Here is a 20,701-nt window from a genome sequence, read left to right on the forward strand (position 1 = left end):
CAGTGGGAGATATCTGATATGAATGAAAATCCTACATTTAGATACATATTTTCTGAGAGCAAGAACCTGAATGCCATAGTGATGCAACGAAAAATTCACAGACTTATTTAAAAGTGTATACAGGAACGTCTGGTTGGTCTTGCAGCTGCTTGACAAATGTTGATGTATGCATGATTTCCTAGAAATGTTCCACAGTATGACCTGTAACTTTATTTTGTGGTAAGATTGGCTTGTCTCCATGGAGATAGATAACTTTAATTCCATACAGTGAAACATTCCAGGAAAAGAAAGCAGGTGATGGACCCTCAACCAGAGTAGCTTCATAGTACAAGAATGCCATAAATAAAATGTAATGTGTTGTATCTGTAAGTATAAAATATTGGCTTTGTTTTAAGATAATTTCCAAACATACGTTCTTGTAGTTATGATTGTACATTTGTATTTCAGCAGGGTTGTTTTAATAAAGTTTTATATTGAAAAACATGAAATGGTTCAAAAAACTTGTGCAACAGTGCAACAGCTACAATGCCAGTAGGTAATTGTGTAGCAATGTTACAGACACAGAATGTTTGACAATAAATACTGAGACTCCAATTCAAAAGCAGCAGGTTGTGTGCATGTCAATGAGATCAATACACAACCAATGAAAACAAAGAAGAGAAAACAGCATGCACCAACAAAGTGTCAACAACGCCAACATGTAAAGGCTCTAAAGGCCCTCAGTAGAGATAATGGACAAACTTAAAACGATGCAGAAAAGAAATTCTAATTTACATTAAAAGAACATTGTTGTTTTTGCGAAATTTTTTATGTTATTTTCTACCTCTTTTCTGGCGTGGTTTCATTTTCTTTGTTGGCTGGTGCTTCTTGTAGATCTGGGAGGTTGGCAAAGTCGTCCTGCTCAGCCAGACCGATTGCTAGAGACAGGACAACCATCTTCCCCTCTCTGGACACACACGCACGCATGAAGTCACATGACCACACCAAGCACAAGCACAACACAAAACACAGAGCACAGTGTTAACCACAGTACAGCAGGTTAGATGAAAATGACTGCATATTAATTCATAAATACTGAATTATATATTTGGATATGGGAACAGAAAAAAATAGATGGTTAATTGGTTATTGATTATGACGACCTGAGCTGCAAAAGACAATATGGAGTCAAGGTTAAACATGGAGAAAAGCAATTGAATATGTGACAAGTGAAGTGGCACAATTGTCACTGTGTGTCACTGATGTCCAAACTTTTCTGTCAGATTTTAAATTGTGGTTAAACCCAAGGGCCTAAAGGACTTTGTGGGCTTGTCTCAAACATTAATCAACAATATGCTGCAACGATTAATCTAAATAATTGTTGACTACGAAATAATCATTATAATATTTGTTTTTAACAGTCTTTGCTTGTAAATATTCTCTAACTAGAAACTTTGAGTCACTATATTTCAGCCTTTATTTGGTTAAAATTGTACTTAAATCACATCAGTAAATCATTTGACTAACTGACTAATCTAAAATGTTGACTACTAAAATTTGCAGCTTGAGTCACTATATTTCAGCCTTTATTTGGTTAAAAATGTACTTAAATCACATCAGTAAATCATTTGACTAACTGACTAATCTAAAACATTGACTACTAAAATTTGCAGCTTTATTCCACCATTACAGAAGTCCTAAAATGACTTCCTTGATCCAATTTTCCTTTGTGAAATATAAATAATTTAGGACATTTTAATGTAGAAAGCAAAGGAGAATCTTACCAGTGGTGTGATCACCTCCTGGTTTTTGAGTAAAGCTAAAATGAATACCGATACATCGGTCTTATATCTCCTGCTTTAACAGATTGAGATCACGGACTATTGTGCCAGTACTTGCCAAATATTGAACTCCTCCACATATGTGCTACTATAAATCCCACATGAAAACAGAACATGCTCTTTCCCATGTGGTCTGGTAGCACATATTACTTTACACAAATGCACTATCTGTAATCAGGAGCCAACCAATGAGATCAAAAGCACACAGACCATTTTATGATGTTTTTCTTTTTACACAATGCTCTTAACACCCATTAGGAAAAGAAGATCAGTAACAAAAGCAATTCCACTTTATGTTATGAAAGGTAGCATATTAAAAGTAGAAAGTAAGTACATCTTGAATTGTTTTTAAAGCATACAAATAAACAGGGAATATACATTAAACAACAAACAAAGATGGAAATAAAAAGAGGAACAATTTTCACAATTTCTTCTGCCTCCAGCCAAGCCCAGGGTTAAGAATTATGTCTTCGATGAGTGTGCAGCTGTGTGAATTGGAAAAGGCCATGCAAACTGTGACCTCAACAAATAAACAATTGTCCAGTGTAGACCTTGGTTATTTCACAGTTTTGACTTAACAACCCACAAGGTTCTGTTCATTTGTTATGCTGTTTCTCCATTGAAAAGCCTCTTACGTAATGCTCTCATCCAAGGACAACCTTTTCCGCTTTAGCATTTTTCATTTCTACAGTAATTTCTTAAAGGGCAATCTCTGTGTGATTGGTGTTTTTGTTCACATCTTTAAATATTAACTGTTTGAGGGTTCAAATGCAAAATAAAACAGCTGTACAACTGAAATTAAACTCAGGTATAATGTCTAAACTAATATTGTTCTGCTTTAGCTCTTGTTTGTAGTTTAGTGCTTGCATAATACAGTCTTAGTTTAATCCTTGTTTAATCTGAAGTCCTGTTTCAGTGTACCTGTATTTCAATTTAATGATTAAACACCTGCTTGCTTGTTTTTTATTTTCCTGAAATATTCATCAGTATGGCATTACACTTCTGCTGCTTATCTCCATGGAAACAAGCAGGTGGTACCACCAAGTTACAGGTCTGATCTGTGGAGAGTTGACTCCACTGACATTAACAATGAAGAAAGCATGTTTTTCCATGTATTCTTGCATGAAAAAGAGCTGTATCTGAATACATGGTACAGTGGTAAATGATCATATTTTTGTGTAGTGCTTTTCCACCTTCAAGGCACTCAAAGTATTTTAGCATTAATGACGGTAGGCGGTTACTTTTTTATTTAACCAATCGCTGCTATTGTGACGTATGTACTGCGCCACTAACTAACTTAAGAAATCCCATCAATAATCTTTCCCCTTGATAATATTTACCAAACATCTCCTTGTTTCAGAATCTCGATCATGGGAATCGTTGCCAACACAGAATCTACATACCGCTTTGTTTACTGTTGTAAGTGCAGTCTACAACTTCCTCTTGCAAACCGTCTGGTTAGTCAATTCGTCTAGTCTGGCTAACGTTTAATGCCACACTGTGGAAAATTGTAAAGCAAAGCAATAACATTTCCATAGGGCCCCAACAAGGAAGTGACATAGTGAAGCTTTAATCTTTGTTTGGCCCTGGGTTTGTCTTGGCAATCTCTGTTCTTTTAAAATAAAATGTATGTATAATAATATACTGTGATAGAATAATCATAATATGATATTTGTATTGTTCTGTAAAACATAAAAAAATCTTTCTAAAAAAATGCATTTGTTGAAGTTATAGAGAGCAACAGCATTCGACTATGTCAGAGTAGCATTGCACATACTGTAAATGTATGTCACTAAAAAACAAAGCCCACACATCAATAGCAGGAGCATCTGATTTCAAACTTTATCTATGTTGTTCTCAGTTTTCGTCTGGTCCTCTTGTCTCTCCATCTCACTCTATTTCCTGCCTGTATCCCTCCTTCCTGCTCAGTCACCTCAAAACCTGGTTGTTTGTTGGAGAAATATTGACCACTCGAGGCACATATTAGCACTTGAGAGACAGCAGCCCACTGGGGATGTGTAAACAGTACCAACATGGGGCCTGTCGATAAGGTGAATGGATTTGTATAGACGACCAAAAAAAGACACGCGTACTCCAAGTTGAGAGGATGCAGAAATCGTTACCCTCTACACTACTCCTATTGATCAGTAATGTATGGGAGGTGACCTGCTGGCAACACTGCAGAAAGCGACTGCCACTATAAAGTTAATATAATCTCAACCACTCTTCTGAGAGGGCTGTATTGTGTTGGTGAGAAATAGAATGTAATAAATAAAAACAATGAATATTTTCTGTGTAGAACAGAAATATTTGATTGATATGTGATTAATCAAATATAGTTGGATACAGATATTGTTTTTTTTTTTTTTTTTGTATTTTGTATAGTAAAAAAATCAGCAATTTTGGTTACCTGGCAAATCCAGAATGAAATCTCTCTCTGTACTTTTTCAGTCTGATCACCACATCCTCCAGCCAAACGTGTGAAACAAAGAAGCTCATTGGTCACATATCATTTAAAAATAAAATCTAATTTATCTCACCTCAGATGCACAGAGTTTAGTGCTGCGTTCATTGCTTCTACAGAAATCTAAGATGTTTTTCAGCCCCCTGAAATGTTTTCCCTTTGATTTTTTTCCTAATACAGACTGACCATGTGTGTCCCTGATTGGCTAATCCACCTGTCAATCACACCCGTTTGAAACTAGGAATTTGTTGGTGACCAGACTCACATGTTCGTAAAGCACTGAAGAAGTGTATATTCTGGATCCCAGGCAAACAATTTTGGTATATTTTTAGTCAAGAATTAACATTAAAGCTTAGGTACCCAGATTATCCCATAGATCCTCTATTGTAAAAACACCACTTTGTGACCAAATCAGACCACTCTGTGTGTGCCGTCTGCATCGAATTATAAAACCATCCAAACCTTAAATAAAGAGCCTGACAGGTCACTAAAATGTATTTTGGCAAAAGAGTATGTTGACTGAGCAGTGGTGGTCCACTCCAGCTCCGATTTGCAGTCCGAAGTAGCACGCACCCAAAAGATTAATGCATTTGAACACTAGCAATGTGCCAAATGAACAACTGAGACAATTTAAATGCCTTCCACCTCCTTTTATGGTTTTAAAATCAGGTACACCTACTTCAATGTTTAGACTGAAGTATTGCTTTGTGGATTAACTGTTTTACAATTTATGAATTATAGTATTCTGGTTCGTAGGGATGTAAAAATAACCAAAAAAAAAAACTTGATATTGTATCATCAAAGGTCTCACAATAATATCGTCAAGTGTCACAAAATTTATCGAAAAAGTTCTTTTGCTTAAATGCTTTGTTTTGCAACAGCTAATAAACATAGGGAACTGCATACACCACGATTCATTTCAGGGCAAACAACAGGAAGAAATATGTTCTTTTTACTTTAATTCTAAGGATTATGACAGTAATGATTGTATCAAGTCTTCTCAAGGTATTTTAAAAGCATAAAGTATCTTATCTACAATTCTATTTGTCTCTCCAAATCATTGCAATAAATATTGTATCATGAGCATGGTGCATATTGTGATCATTTAGTGAGATTTGGATATCGTTACATCCCTACAGATTCAATATTCTCCGTTTTCTTCATATCTTGGTTCAAACATGAGCTGCTGCACCTCACGAGTCCACACTTCTTTATACCTCTGTTGTACATTGTGATAGCGACAATGGGTCAAAGCTGTTCCCTGTGTATGGTCTAACACTTATTCCACAGACGATTCAAATGGGCAGAGAGGTGAGGGGCCGGGGGACAGTGATAATAGAAGACATGCACACCTTGACCTTAGTGCGACAGAACATGAGTTTCCATGTTCAGGGCCAATGTGGAGGAGGCTTTATGAGATCACACTCTGTATAGGACATGATGTACAGTGTGTTTGTATTCAGTCCAAGTAAAGCTGGCTATGTTTTCAACAGAATAAAAGTGCAAGCAAAAAACGTGTGCAGTCAAATACAAGCAAAAGTAAATTTTCTTTATAACTTCTTTCAGTTAGTTTACTTGAGTTTTTACCATCCCTTAGCTTTGCAGAAGATAAAATCAGTTACATAAACCTCATACAGGTAAAGTGGACAGCAGGATAGAGTATTAAAAAACCTGCAAATTTGAGATATGACATAAAAATGCGGAGTTTGTAAAGATGATGTGTTGACAGGGAGGCACACTGTATGTACTGTAGGCCCCACTGCTCCATTCACTGAAGTCTCATAATCCTGATACAAAGGCCTTATCCTCCTGATACTCACAGAAATGACTTGACGTCCAGTCCTCTGTGACGGATCTGCTCCATCATGTGATCCCAGCTGCCCGGGTTAGACCTGGACCGGCCCGCCCCCGTGCCTCTGTACCGGGACGCTCCGGCCGGACTCCCCCGGACCCCTCGGGGACCCCCTCGATGCCCCCCGCCGCCCGGGCCTGTGTGCAGCTGGCCCAGGCTCTGTGAAGTGACTGGGGGGTCGTTGGGGCCCGGAGGGGGCTGGTGAGTGAGCGGCTGCTGGAGGCTCTGCTGTCGGACCAGGGGGCGAGGGCGCGCAACTGCAGAGGACGGGATGTGCTCCAGAGTGGAGGCAGATGACAGGGAGGCGTCCCCAAAACTGTCCACATACACAAGAACAAGGGGAACATCAGTCAGAGTTATGTAACAGGGAAAGACACATGAATAATACAGGCACCAGGAAATGATAACTTGTAGAAGGAGGAATGATTAAAAATAGACACGAGAATGCAGAGATCGTGCTAATACACTGTTGTGGGAATATGCAAGTGGGAGAGGATCAGGGGGATCTGAACAACGCATAGCACAAGGAGCTGCAAATCAAGGAGAATACTCACAAATTGTTGCAACTTCTGTAAGAATAACAGTTTTGTGATATAAATTTAATAGACATCACAGTTTGTACATACATGGGTTTGTACAGTGTAAAAACTCAAACCAGCACATGCTTTAAATGAAGTTAAACTCCAGTTGAAGTCTCATTTCCGTGGTCCCTGTGCACTCCTCTAAATTGTTTCTGAACATTACCTCGCTTTAATTAGGTCTGACCTAGTTGTGCTCGCACCTCCTCCCTGGTCTTTTTAAGCTTGACTCCTTTTACTGTCTCCTCTGCTTTATGCGCTCTTCCACTCCTGTCTCCAGTCTCCCTCCTTTTCCTTCATCCATCTATTTCCACACACTTCCAATCACTCTTTTTCAAAGCACAGTCTCTTAATTACTGCCCACAACTCACACAATCATGTAATAGTCCTCACCTCTTATCCTCCCCTCAATCACTGGTCTGCCTGATGACTGTAAGCTGCTACTAAACAGCTCTGTCTAATGGCGTGCTAGAGGATTTATAGCCTGGGCTTAGTGTTGTGCTAGCATAGCCCTCTGGTTTTAACTCAGAGCAAACTCGGCTGGGGAGCCTAGAGACAAGCCCCCTGAGGAGAGCTGAGATGCTGAATCAAGTAAACACAAGTCTATGCACTCTCCTTTCACATACAGTACATCAGCCCATTAGCCACCCCCAGGGGTCAGACCTGTGCATAATGTCTGAAATGAATAAATGTAACTCAGTGGACTCTTGTGTTGAATTTATGTCAGTCACAATGAGTGCAATGTCAAGAGAGACTTTTGAGTATAGCACTTTGATTGTGTAGAATCTTCTTCAATGTGAATACTATTAGAATTATCTACTTAAAGGTGCGTGGAATAACTTTTCTGGTGGAGGGTCCATCAAATGCTTTTCTCCATGGAATTGTTATTGCTTTGTCTGGAATGTTTCACAGTGTGGTATTAAACCTTTCTATCTTCATGGAGACCAAACCAGACCAAGATACAGGTCAGATCTGTGGAGAGACAAGCCTACGCACAGTCGCAATGCCTGTTTTTCTAGGTATTTTTGAACAATAAAACCACTCTAACTGAATAAATGTAAGATAAGGCTGTTTAATATCATACTGTGGTACAAACAAGCAGGTGATGGACCCTCCACCAGAAAAGTTACACAATGTACCTTTAATGCTACATAATTTAAAATGTACATTTAAAAGAGTAAAGGAATGACGGTAAATGGCATTCAAATGAAACATGCTATTCAAGAGTCTTTTATTCAAATGAAAAAATACCAGCGACATAAGTTGTGAGCATAGTCATAAATACAGTAAAAATAAAGCTGCTATTTGATCTCCAGCACCATATGGCTGCAGTATATATAAGGTATTATATATTTATGGTAACTGTCAAATGAAAAATGCAGCTGAAGCTGTTGTTTCTCACATTCCAGATGCTTATAAAGCACACACTCAGAGGGATGAAATGAAACACATAACTTTTTTTTTTTTTTTAACCAATGTTATGTACAGCACAGTATTATATTTAAATGTTACCTCATCAAAAACACCTTATGATGTCATTTAGTGTTTTTTTTTTTTTTTTTCAGTCAACAGCTACCTCTCAGCTTTTATTTAGTAGAGATGGGTAATTCCAGGGTTGAAAGCATCCAAATGATTCTAGTGAAGGTGTATGGAGTTTACAAACACAGTGGAGCACTTTCTGTATTACCACATGAATATGCAGGGTTTGTGTGTTAAATATATGTGAATGAAACAAAAGACATATCCAGGTATGTTTTTGATGGGGAAGCAACATTTAACATAGAACAGAAAATAGCCTAATATGGGGCCTTTAATCATAATCAAATCAATCAAATATATTTTGAATGAATTTTAATAATACATAATTTGTGATCATTCTACATATAACGTACACATTTTCCATTAATTTGTAAAAAATGCATGTTCTAACCTGTTACATAATGCCAATTTCTCTCTGTTTGAATACAAAGCGCCTTTCTTCTGACATGCAGATATAACACGTGAATACAACTATCCAGGAGGACACCAAAATGACTTCTCTGCAAATGATCCAACAAACATATGATCATAAATGACATCTTTATAAATCAATGCATGGCTGAATCCACAGCGGCAATAGGCCAGACTTGTGGGAGCCAGTGCATGTGCTGATAAATCGAAGCAGTCTGTTGGGTGTCACATGGTTGGATTTTGATTTATGTTTTTCAATACTCTTTCCTCTTTTGTATATTATGTCTTTGTTCTATTATAATCATTAAGTACAGTACATTGCAGTTCAGTGGGTTTTTCATATGCTGTGAGCGTTAGCCCTCTATCAGCTGTATCCTATTACTGACTGGTGGGGTTATTTTTTTCACATTTCGTCTTCCTTGAAAGTCAATTAAGATGACTATAAACCTTGAATGATTTTGTAATTAAGGAAAATTGAGGAGAGAGAAAAAAACAAGGTGACAGAGACAGAGAGAGAGAAAATAGCAGCAGTGAGCAGAGTCAGAGGGGAACACATTAAATCCTGAAATAGAAACCAGTTCAGAATGAGAAATACAAACAGGTTGAAGGCAGAGAGAAGAGCGCGCACAACAATACAAGCTAATCTCAGTAATGTGTCTAGTTAATGCATGTATGGTCACATTTATTATTCATTAGTTTGGTTTTAAAGGTGCACTATGTAACTTTTTGGTTCGAAGGTTCGCTACTTTCTTATATTGATGGAGATATTATTGTTTTGCCTGGAATGCTCAACAGTAATAGATTTACTTCAATCAGGAGATCAGGAAAAGTTACAGGTCAAATCTATGGAGAGGCAACCTTGCTCACAGTAAGAAAACACAAGAAACCTTGTGTTTTTTACAAGATAGTTCAATGCCACACTCTGGAACATTCCAGACAAAGCAGTATTATCTGTAGATATAAAAAGGTACAGGTCGCTTCACCAGAAAAGTTGCATAGTGCACCTTTAATACATCTTCACGGATTATATAAAATAGGAATTATAATGAATAATGAATGAATATGCTAACCCATACTTCCAGGGAATAGTCAGTCTTTGTCTCTAAACATTTCAGTTAATACCATTAATATCATTTTACTATGTCTTGGAAAGGATTGTATTATAATTTGCAACAAACCATATTTAATGTTCCAAGGCTCTTTATGAAGACAGGAAGCTGCAAGAAATTTCATGGAACGTATTTAAAGGGCCTATATTATGCAATATTGTGATCTATGTCATAATGTTGTTTCCTCATCAAAAACATACCTGGAGTTGTGTTTTATTTCATTCACACATGTTTAATACACAGATCCTAGATATTTAGGCTTGGAGATCTTCTCACAAACCAAAAACACATGCCTTGATGTCATGTGGTAGTACAGGAAGTGCTCCTTACTCCATACACCTTCAATAGAATCATTTGGATAATTTCAGACCTGGAATTGCCAATCTCTACTGAACAAAAGGTAAAAAATAAATCCTTGAAAATTACAACTACATGACATCATAAGGTGAAACAGGGTATTTTGAGGTTTGGACATGTAGACAGACTAATAATATAGGATTATTCAAATATGTGTGAAAGAAACAAAACTATGTGCAGGTTTTTAATGAGGTAATAACCTTCGAACATGGCTTAAAACTCATAAGAGTCAATTTTGCATAGTATGGTACCTTGTTTAATTATCAAATGGATTTTTTTTTTCATGGAAATTATTTAAGTACCTTTATGCAGCGTGCTTTGCCATTATAGTGACTTTGAGTACAACAATGAATATATGGTCAGTATTATATTGTCATTGTTGAAAGTCAGACTATACAGTGCTTTAACAGACTCCTCCTCATTACACCAGTGCTACACCATGCTGCGTGGAGCCCTCCAGGGTGCCCCTCATGCATCGTACTCCATGCTCCACTCACTTGCTCAAGCGCAGACCTCCGGCATGCAAGTGGCTCTGGACCGTCTGCCAGCGGCCCGCCCTGCTGCCGCCCATCACCATGCTGCGGACGCTGTCACTGCGACTTGGCCCTGCCCCCGTCCCAGAACAAGCTCCACCCCCTCCGTCACTGGGCCCAGCCTGACCACCCTTTTCTGCCCCACTGGGACAAACCAGGGTATCCACAAAATCCACAGAAAAAACACGGACACACAGCCAAGAGGGTACAAAGAGGAGAGAGGAGCACAGACGGACAGATGCACAGGACCCAGAGAAGTAACAACCATCAGTTAGTCAAACCAGCCACACAAGTCTGAACTTTTACCTAGGCAAGCTGTTCACCACTCCGCAATCATTAATAACTAGGACAATTTGTTCCAGTGAAATATTTAAAATTCTGAAGGAGAAGTGTATTGCCTGCCACAGTCAGTTTGAGAAACTGCCTTCAAACTTTTCTTTTCTCTGTGAGTTTGCTGAAGGCACAAGGCAACCATCACCACCATTCTGACATAAGCAATGCTGGAGCTTCTGTCAAAGTGTTCAATTATTGCCCATTTTTTGCAAAAAAATAAAAAAAAAAAAATGCTGAAAAATGTGTGATTACTCCAAAACCAACAATCATTCAAAGGTTCAGTCATGGCAAGAGTGCAGTAAAAACACATCAGGCTACATTTGACATTTCATAGAAATTTACTGTAAATTTAACATAAAGATTTCTCTGTTGTAAAGCTGCACTGTGTAACCTTTCTGGTGGAGGATTCTCAAACCTTCTTCTCCCCATGGGGATGTTATTTCCTTATATCCTAAGAGACAACAGGTCACATTAACAGCACAAGTTACAGATCAGATCTATGGTGAGGAAAGCATACACACTGTAAGGAAGTAGTGTGGTAATGCCTGTTATTTTTTGCAATAAAACCCCTGTAATTAATCAGGTGACAGACCTCCACCAGAAAAGTTACATAGTGCACCTGAATAGGAAATGTATTTTAGGTTTTGACAGTAATACACATATTTTTATGAATGTAATACAATTCCCGAACCCACATGGGAACAGAAAAGTACCAGTGTGAATAGAGAATAGTGAATTGCGCCTAAATAATGATGCAAATATTTTGTTTCAAAAATATGCGCAGAGCGTGTGCCTCTGGTGATATCAGAGTGCTAATAATTATCCATCTCTGGGCTGCAGCTCTGTGGAGGAAGACAAATAGAGTTGCTGAAAATCTGATTGTTTACAATGGCTCTCACTGCCGGCACAGTGCTTTAAAATACGCTACATTATATTTCATAACAGTGCCCACCCCACTGACCTACAGTACCATACATACAGAAATAAACAGACAATGACTCAAGAGCAAAGACTACACAGAGGAGACAATCTAGAGAGATACAGTAATGATACAGTACACTGCAGAAGAGGAAGCAATGAGGTTTGGTGGAAAAGATATTATCATACAGATTTTTTGAGCCAGGACAAATTTTTCCATAATTACAGATGTTGAGATTATTCAATTAATCTGTAATTGAGTTAATATAACATATTAAATTAATTTACACTTCATTTACATTACTTGTCACTACTTTGGCAACTTTGAGGAAGAATGGTGATCTTTCAGACATATGAATTAGCATGAATGGAAAATTTCACTGTTGTTTGGCTATGCATTAAAGGCTTCATATTACGCTATTTTCTGATCTGTTATAATGCTGTTTCCTCATCACAAACATACCTGGAGTTGTGGTTTGTTACATTAACACATGTTAAACACACAAACTCTGCATATTTTGGGTGAGTTCTTCTCTAAAACAGAAAACACTCTGTTCCACCTTGTGATGATAATTATGTGGTAACACAGGAAGCTCTCCACTGTGTTTTTAAACTCCATACATCTTCACTAGAATCACCTGAACAGATGGTAAAGGGTAGCTGTTAACTTGAAATCAAAAGGTGGACAGAGCATTTTGAGCTTTGGAGATGCACAGTAACAGACTAATAATGCAGGAGATAACAATATACGTGACTTAAAGCTCATGAGATTCAATTCTGCGTAATATGAGACCTTTAATAACAGTGAAAAATCATAAAACCATGAGGCTTTTACTCACAATAATCATAGCATTCCTAGTTTTAATTGAGTGCAATTAAAATATCACATCACGTAATGCAATAATTAGTTATTAGTATATTGACCTCCAGTGGAATAGACATACTTAGATTTAAAAAAAAAGTAATTTAGTCTACCCCAGTGCTGGAGAGAGTTGTTGCATGTAAGATTTCCATTAATGTTCTCTGAACATTAATGGTAAACAGTACTTTCTACAGTACCTTTTCCACTTAATTTTTCCATTACCCTCTAGATTGACAGTTTCATCATAGGTGTCACTTCTATTATGCGGTTCCATATACTAAACACCATTTTATCAGAATAATGAAGCCAATAACAGTATGAAATAAAATGACAACAACTAATCACTCCTGATGCAACTCACTTATTTTATAGACCTTTTTCAACATGGCTGAACTGATACAGAGTTAACTGATGGGCCTGTGGTTCTGAAATAGTCAAGTGAGTTGTAATTAGAGCGGATCCTAATGGAAATGCCTGAGTGCCGTGAGATGAATGTGAATGGGGTAGTAGATTGTTAGAAGGACTTCAGAGAGCAGCCAAAACAAAGACTGAGGGGCAGATCACTCAAGGCAACTATAATGCAGCGTCATGGGAACTGAAGAAAGAAAATACTGAACAAACATTAAAGGTCCTATATTACACAAAACTGAAAAAGTTTTAGCAATGTTAGATTGTTGTAACCTCATCAAAAACTTATTCGGAGTTGTGCTTTGTTTCATTCACACGTGAGTTTGAGAACTAATTGAGAACTAAATTGAAGGTGTGTGAAGTTTAAAAACACACCTCGATTACCACATGACATCATAAGAGGGAACAGAGTGTTTTCTGAGAGAAGAACTCAGCCTAAATATGCAGGATTTGTGTGTTAAACATGTGTGAAAAAACAAAAACAATTCCAGGTATGTTTTTGATGAAGAAACAACACTATAACATAGATCAGAATATAGTGTAGTATGGGCCCTTTAAAGGTGCAACATGTAATTTTTCTAGAGGAGGATTTGCCATCAGTTTTTTCTCCATGGAGATACAGTTTTGCCTGGAATGTCCCACAGTATGGCATTAAACTTATATGTCTTGTACTTATTAGAGATGTATCAATAACCAAAATATCATGATATTGTATTGTCAAAGTTCTCACAATAATATTGTGGACCATCACAATATATCAAATTACAAGTTTCTTTCCTTAAATTAAGAGTTATGGTGAAGCAATAGCTAAAAAAAGACAAAGGGAACCACATAGACCATGATCCTTTGCTGCATTTCAGTGTAGACTACATGAAGAAATAACAGGTCAAGCACTTTTTGGATTAAGTCTTGTCAATGCATTTTAAGAGGAAAAAGTAGCATATTAACAGTTTTCTTAGCATCCACAAAATATCATAATAAATATCGTACCATGAGGTTCATACTGTGACGATATCGTATCATGAGATTTGGATATCGTTATACATGTTGTAAGTGCACTCTTACTCTGAGCTGGGCCATTTCTCCACAGACCTGATTTGTAACTTGGCCTTGTGGTATTTCCTGATAGATATGTTTAATGCCTTACTGAGGAACATTCCAGACAAAGAAGTAAAATCTCCATGGAGACGGCTAATTGGCAGTTCCACAGAAACACCATGAGAAAAGTTGTATATATAGTGTACTTTTAAGAGAGACAGACAACCCCAAAATAGACATAATACATACTCCAATTGACAAAAGCCAATCTGGCAACCCTTACAAGGATCCTGCTTTTGTCAAAATTAAACCATTCAACTCCACTGTGAATAGATGAGGACCACCAAGGACTAAAAAGACAACACAAAACACACACCCGCCCGAAAGAACAAATTAGCCCCCTTTCAGACATTTACCTATTTGACATTGGATTAGACTAAAAGGATTCTGAATAGATCTCCCTTCTATGAAAATGAATGAAATTTAGATTAGCAGCAACCAAGTTTTGTGGATGAATAATGTAAATTCTTCACCATATCCAAACATGTAAAGTGTCAAAAAGTTTAAGTTTAAAAATTGTATAGGCACTCCTCATAATTACTTCATTAATGTGTGAAGGATAAGACAGGGCAGTGAAAAAAATTATCTAAAATTATATTATTATTATTTTGCAAGGCTTATTATATTCTAGCCTACATGTTTATGATGAAAGATCTCTCATATAAAAATACTCTATATTATTATTTATATTTGTTTATTTATTATTTTATTTTATATTATTATATCTATATATACTCTTGTCTATCCTGTACTTGAAGAAGAGCAGATCTTGTGGGTTGCCTGGTGTCAGCACTCTTTGACATTTGAATACTGGAGTTGTACAAATGTAAAAAGGCTACGCTCTGGTACAAGCTGAGGGCTGTCCGTTACCATGGTGACGCTCTACAGGCTGCAGGTGAGAGGTGAGCAGTGCAGCAGGGGCCTTCACGCTCCACCTGGCAAAAATACTAACATTTGTCCTGTTTGAAAGTCTAATGTGTATTGTCTTATTTGGAAACGCGATCTTTCATCAAATTTGAGTTCAGCTGATTTCCCCTGTTTGATTATCATTCAGAGTTGCTGTAATTTGTGACACTGTTTGGGAAAGTAATCAAAATATTTTTTCTTCTATGAACCAAAAATACTTATTTACTTTTTTATTATTTTTTTGCCTTTTTCTATCTAGTCTTAAATACTATATTCAAACGTGGGTGGACATTTCACATTTGACAAGTGTCTTTTCTTTGATATACAATATTAATTCATCATTTAAAAGTGCTCATTTACATATAATTGCAATGCTCTATTGAAGGGCATCCATAAAGAAATCTGAAATGTGTTTTTTATGTCGGCTTCAGCAGTTTTGTATCTGAAGTGCTCATTAAGATATTGGTTGTAATTTATGCCTAATATTTTTGGCAGACCAAGCCATCACAGCTGTATTGAGGGATGGTGCAGCACATCTCTATCAGGTACTGCATGACCAGTGGTGCATACTAATCACCCGTTCTCTCTGGATATAACCAAATGCAAAAAACATGAGGATTACAAAGGATGAGAGACTTTGGTTAAAACATACAGGAACCAGCATGAATTCTAGCACGAAGCAGCTGTGTGACTTTCATGTTCAATAGGTTTTAACTAATTACTCCAAATCATTCCATTGTTTTATTTCCTGGAAGCAAAAGCAGAAGCATTCCCTATAATTGATGTTTTCCCTTTTACTGTTAGTACACAATTTGCATGTATTCTGTTATTAAAATGAAGCACTGAGCAAAGCAAATTACATATTATAACATTGTAGTTGAAGGAATAAAATCTGTACTAAATTAATAAATAAAAATATTTTTGGACAACTGAAAACCACTCAATTAATGCTGCATTCTGAGAAAACATTAGGAACTCCATGAACATACAGTTAATCAAACCAGCAAACTAATTTGAGTATACATTAATTAGGAGGGTTGCTGATTATAATTGATTATAATTTTACCATAAACTGTACCCGCATACTTCTTGATTTAGTCTATGCATGTAACACAGATTCTTTAAAATATAAAACAACTGTGTATTGTTCATCAAATCTATGGGGCAAAGTAATATTTTTGTCCCCAAATGAAAACATTGTACTTTCATTGTAACTGTGTACGGTAGTTCCCTCCATGTGTGTGAGACTCACTTGGGGGTGAGGCGGGGGTCTCCGTAGGGAGCGTAGGGGGACATGTTGAGGAGGAACTCTTTGGGTGGGTACGAGCTCCACCGCTGCTGTACGTTACTGCTGTCATTGTTGTTCCAGAAGTCTCTGTCTAGGTCACTGCGGTCAGACACAGGGACAATTACAGGACAATTTTACATAAAACAAAGCAAAAATAATTGAGCATCTCTTCTTAAACTTGCACTGTGTCACTTTTCTGGTGAAATGTTTGCCACCTGATTGTCTCCATGAAGGTGTTGTTGCTCTGCCTGGAATGTTTCACAGTGAGGCTTTAAACTTACAGGTCATAAAGGCAAAATAAATATGTATAATGCCAAACTGTGGAACAATCCAGGAAAAACAATGGCATCTCGAAGGATACAAGCAAGGAAGAGGGGAACTCAGCAGAAAGGTTAAACAGTGCTACTACAAGGAGACAGGCAGAAGATAAAGTGTAACTGTAAGGTCTTTAATGTTATATTGCCTTAATTATGCGTATATGAGTTTCGGAAACACTAAAGCCAGCCAGAATCCCCCTTGTGTTTTGCCATTTCAGTTATGCACAATCACTGCCAAACTTGTGCAAAACTGGTGCAAAACATTAAATATAAACTAGATAGGTTCGCCCAGTTAGACCACCTCCCGTCTCTAATCATAAAACATCTCTAGAAAACTGATTTGCATAGTATTTGGTGTTACACAAATACACTATGGCCTATTTATATGATTGAGAGATGGGGGTTGTTTTAGGATGTCCTTAATACATATGCAGTATTCATGATCATTGTAAACATGCTGTTGGACTGTCTACACTAATTACGCATTCAAATATTCATCGATACAGCTTCTGCAGCATGTGGTGTTTCATAATGGGCCTCTTTATATAACAAGGTTCAATAATGTACTAAATATATACAGTCCCGCCAACACTATATGGAACAAATGAGGGCATTACTTCAGGGCACCGTCTCTGACCTCGCGGGGTGCTGCCTGCTAGCCTAGCTTTGTGATCTGAAATAGCTTGTTAAAATGTGATAGTATCTCCGCAGTGTATCCTATTTCCATACGTCCACAACCCGCTGACACCTACTTGATGGCTTTATTTTCCCCTCGACCTCTCACAGATTCGGGAGAGCTGGCAGCCTCCACCCCAGGCAGATTCCTCTTCCCCTGCAACAAGACAGGCACACAAAGAGCAGAGGCAAGTGGGTGGATCAGAAAACTATCACGTACCAAAAATATTTTCCAGCTACTTCAGTGCTCATTTTGGGGACTTCCGGCCATCTTCAGTAGGGCTGCAGGACTAATCACAAACAAATCGAACTTGAATGGTCGCAATTAGCAAATCGCAAACTGGAATGATTGAAGTCCTTTGCAAACATCAAAATATGTCTTAAAGCAGACCTATTATGCAAAATCAGCATTTCTGAGATTATAACCATGTTGTAGTTGTTTCCACTCACCATTTACACGCCCAAGTTGAATTTTGAGTGATTTGTGCATGTTTCAGCTTGCTTATTTTCAAGAAGCCATTTCAACCACATTCACTGCTCTGTACTTACTTCGTTCTTCAATTTAATTTTCTCAATCTGTAATATGCATAGGATTCGACAGTGTCATGTATTTTGGTACAAATGGAAAAAAATCTGTGGCTCGCTAACTGAGAAACTAACCATCAAAGGTGCAGATTTGTTTCTTTTATTTCTTTCTTTAGATGAATATTGCAATAAAAAAACATAATAATCCTCACTGTGTCATAATCCTTAGGTGTCATAGATTATAACTATATAACAGATACAAGCACAATAGGCCACACAATAGACCTTTACAAAAACTTTTTTGATTCTTGTATTAAATTATCATTTCCTAACAGTCTTCTTTATGTTATTGCTTCTGTTGTTTGTATGTTTAAAATGTGCACTTGGAACGGAATCTAACTATTAAAATATAAATCACAAATATAATTGTAACTGCAATGTTTTTCAGAAAATCGCAATTAAATATCTTGCCATTGCTCAGCCCTGATCTTCAGGTTGTAGAATGTGATAAATGAGAGGAGAGCCTCAATTTGGTGAGAAGCCAGTGCTGTGCTGTGCTGTATATCAGAGGAAACAGACGTGTACTAATATATATGGCTGCATGTCTGAAAAATGAAAACAAGCAAATGACAGTAAACTGGGACCAGAATTAATTACACATACAACTCACAGAGGCGCTCACTGGTGGAGGATAAAATGAAGTCTCAACTTACGTCATAAAATTAATGTAGCCAGTTTTATGTACTCTAAATTTAAAAGATGATTTATTACCCAAAACTTATATTTGGAAAGTAGTTTGTAAAAGTGGTTTGTAAGAGTAGACCTTCTATGATAGTATCTTTTATCTAGCCAAGGACACACTGAAAAATACTATCAAGACATAAGGTGCTGAACCTGATTCAACTTTGTAAACATTATGTTTGGAATTTTATGATTTGTTGTTCAGTTTAGTTGTGTTATTGTGCATAACCTCTTTGATATAAGATAAGACATAATGTTGTCACGATGCTAAAATTTCAAACTTGATTCTGAAACTAGACTACAGTACATGCTTGACAATTTCAATACCACAATCATAATAAAAACACAATTTCAACAAGTAATTTTCAACTCAAAATGGTAATAGTAGGGTTTCTTGCATATTATAGTTCTGAATAAATCAAGGCTAAATACTAAAACTATTCAGGAAAACTATTCATTTGATACTTGTGTAAAAAAATATGTTTCAACACTAGTTTTATTGATTAGTTTTGTATACATTTTTTGACAGCCCTAAAGAAGTGAACTAAGGGAGTGTGATGTCACCCAGAGTGTTTGGCTTCAATCAAATAAAGTTCACGGTGTTAAAGTTTGTATGTCTGAATTTGATATGAATTTATTTATGGACAAAACCTAAGTAAAAACATCAGGATCATGTAGAGTGAGTTAATACGAACATTTTAAGTGCAAAATTCTGAGGCTTGCTGCAGCTGTTACAGGGATATGGGTGACAATTTTTCAATGTAAAGTCAATTGGAGCCGATGGAGCCAAAAGTGCCACCATGTTCAGGTCCTATTTGGAATGCAATGGCTAGCGGGTTAGCTATGTCCATTTACATATATAGTCTATGGATTCAACCCCCTAATTAATAAGTGTTGTGTTAGCAGTGAGTATTATTTAGTACCCAATTACCACTCCATTAACTTGATCATTTATCTCAACATAAACATTAGCAACTACCGACCATGTAGACATCAAGAAACTAATTAATTAAACTACTGCTTTTAATCTAAGGTTATTTAATTATTTATTTACATATCTGTACATAGCCTGTTTATATTTTTTAAATGTTGTTTTTTTTTCCTTAAAAGGTCCCACCTTGTGATGTCACATGGTAATACAGGAAAAGCTCCACTGTGTTTTTAAAGTCCATACATCTTCACTAGAATCATTTGGATTATTTCAGCCCTGCAATTGTCAACCTCTAGTGAACAAAAGGTAAGTGGTAGCTGTTAACTTGAAAACTATCACTGCATCACATGAGCTGGAGATGTAGACAGACTAATAGTAAATGGGGTATTCAGACATGTGTGATTGCAACAAAACACAACTCTAAGTATGTTTTTGATGAGATACCATTATAACATGGTTTAAAGAGTCCGTTTTGTGTAATATAGGACCTTAAACCACTTGAGAATTATATATATTCCGATGTCTGCCAAGAACAGCAGGACTATTGACTTCTTTGTTTATGTGCACAGCGTCTATAGAGTGCACTGTGGACAGGTGGCCTATATCTCTCACTAATGCATCAACAAGACACTGTATTATTTACCAGCTTACATTTCTACATCCAGAGAGGCACACGTCTTTTCAATCAGGGGCCATGCTGGAGGTCTGACCTAATCTGGATTTACACTGAGCTACTGCTGTTTCAGAAGTACACACGCAGACACAGCGAAAAAAAAGGGGGAAGAGAGGGATGGGTTTCTCCTGGTCAGGAATATGCTATCAAGAGCAGCTCATCTATGATTAACACTATCATAAAATGTGCAGGAGGCTTTGGAGAGGAAGAGGGGGGAGAGGGTACAATGTTGAGACTAAAGGTGGATTGGGGGGGGTACACTTTAGTTACACAGACCAGAGGGACAAGACAGAGGCAGCTCAAAACAACAGGGTAAAAGGTGGGATGGTTGAGGTCTTATCAGGGCCACAGTATTCGGAGTGT

General features: G+C 37.2%; 1 protein-coding gene across 1 annotated transcript in view; it reads right to left on the minus strand.

Annotated features, from left to right (window-relative positions):
• syt7b (synaptotagmin VIIb) overlaps nt 1-20,701 on the minus strand; it is a 103,769-nt gene that overhangs the window by 25,531 nt on the left and 57,537 nt on the right. Inside the window, exons 4-6 of the mRNA XM_055154321.1 lie at nt 17,546-17,625; nt 16,441-16,575; nt 824-946 (exon numbers count right to left, since the gene is read on the minus strand). Coding sequence (XP_055010296.1) covers nt 824-946; nt 16,441-16,575; nt 17,546-17,625 — 338 coding nt within the window. The remainder of the gene's footprint in view (nt 1-823; nt 947-16,440; nt 16,576-17,545; nt 17,626-20,701) is intronic.

Source organism: Boleophthalmus pectinirostris, unplaced genomic scaffold, assembly GCF_026225935.1.
Source record: "Boleophthalmus pectinirostris isolate CB_2022bp ecotype Guang Dong unplaced genomic scaffold, ASM2622593v1 HiC_scaffold_19, whole genome shotgun sequence".
In the NCBI taxonomy this organism is placed as follows: Eukaryota; Metazoa; Chordata; class Actinopteri; order Gobiiformes; family Gobiidae; genus Boleophthalmus; species Boleophthalmus pectinirostris.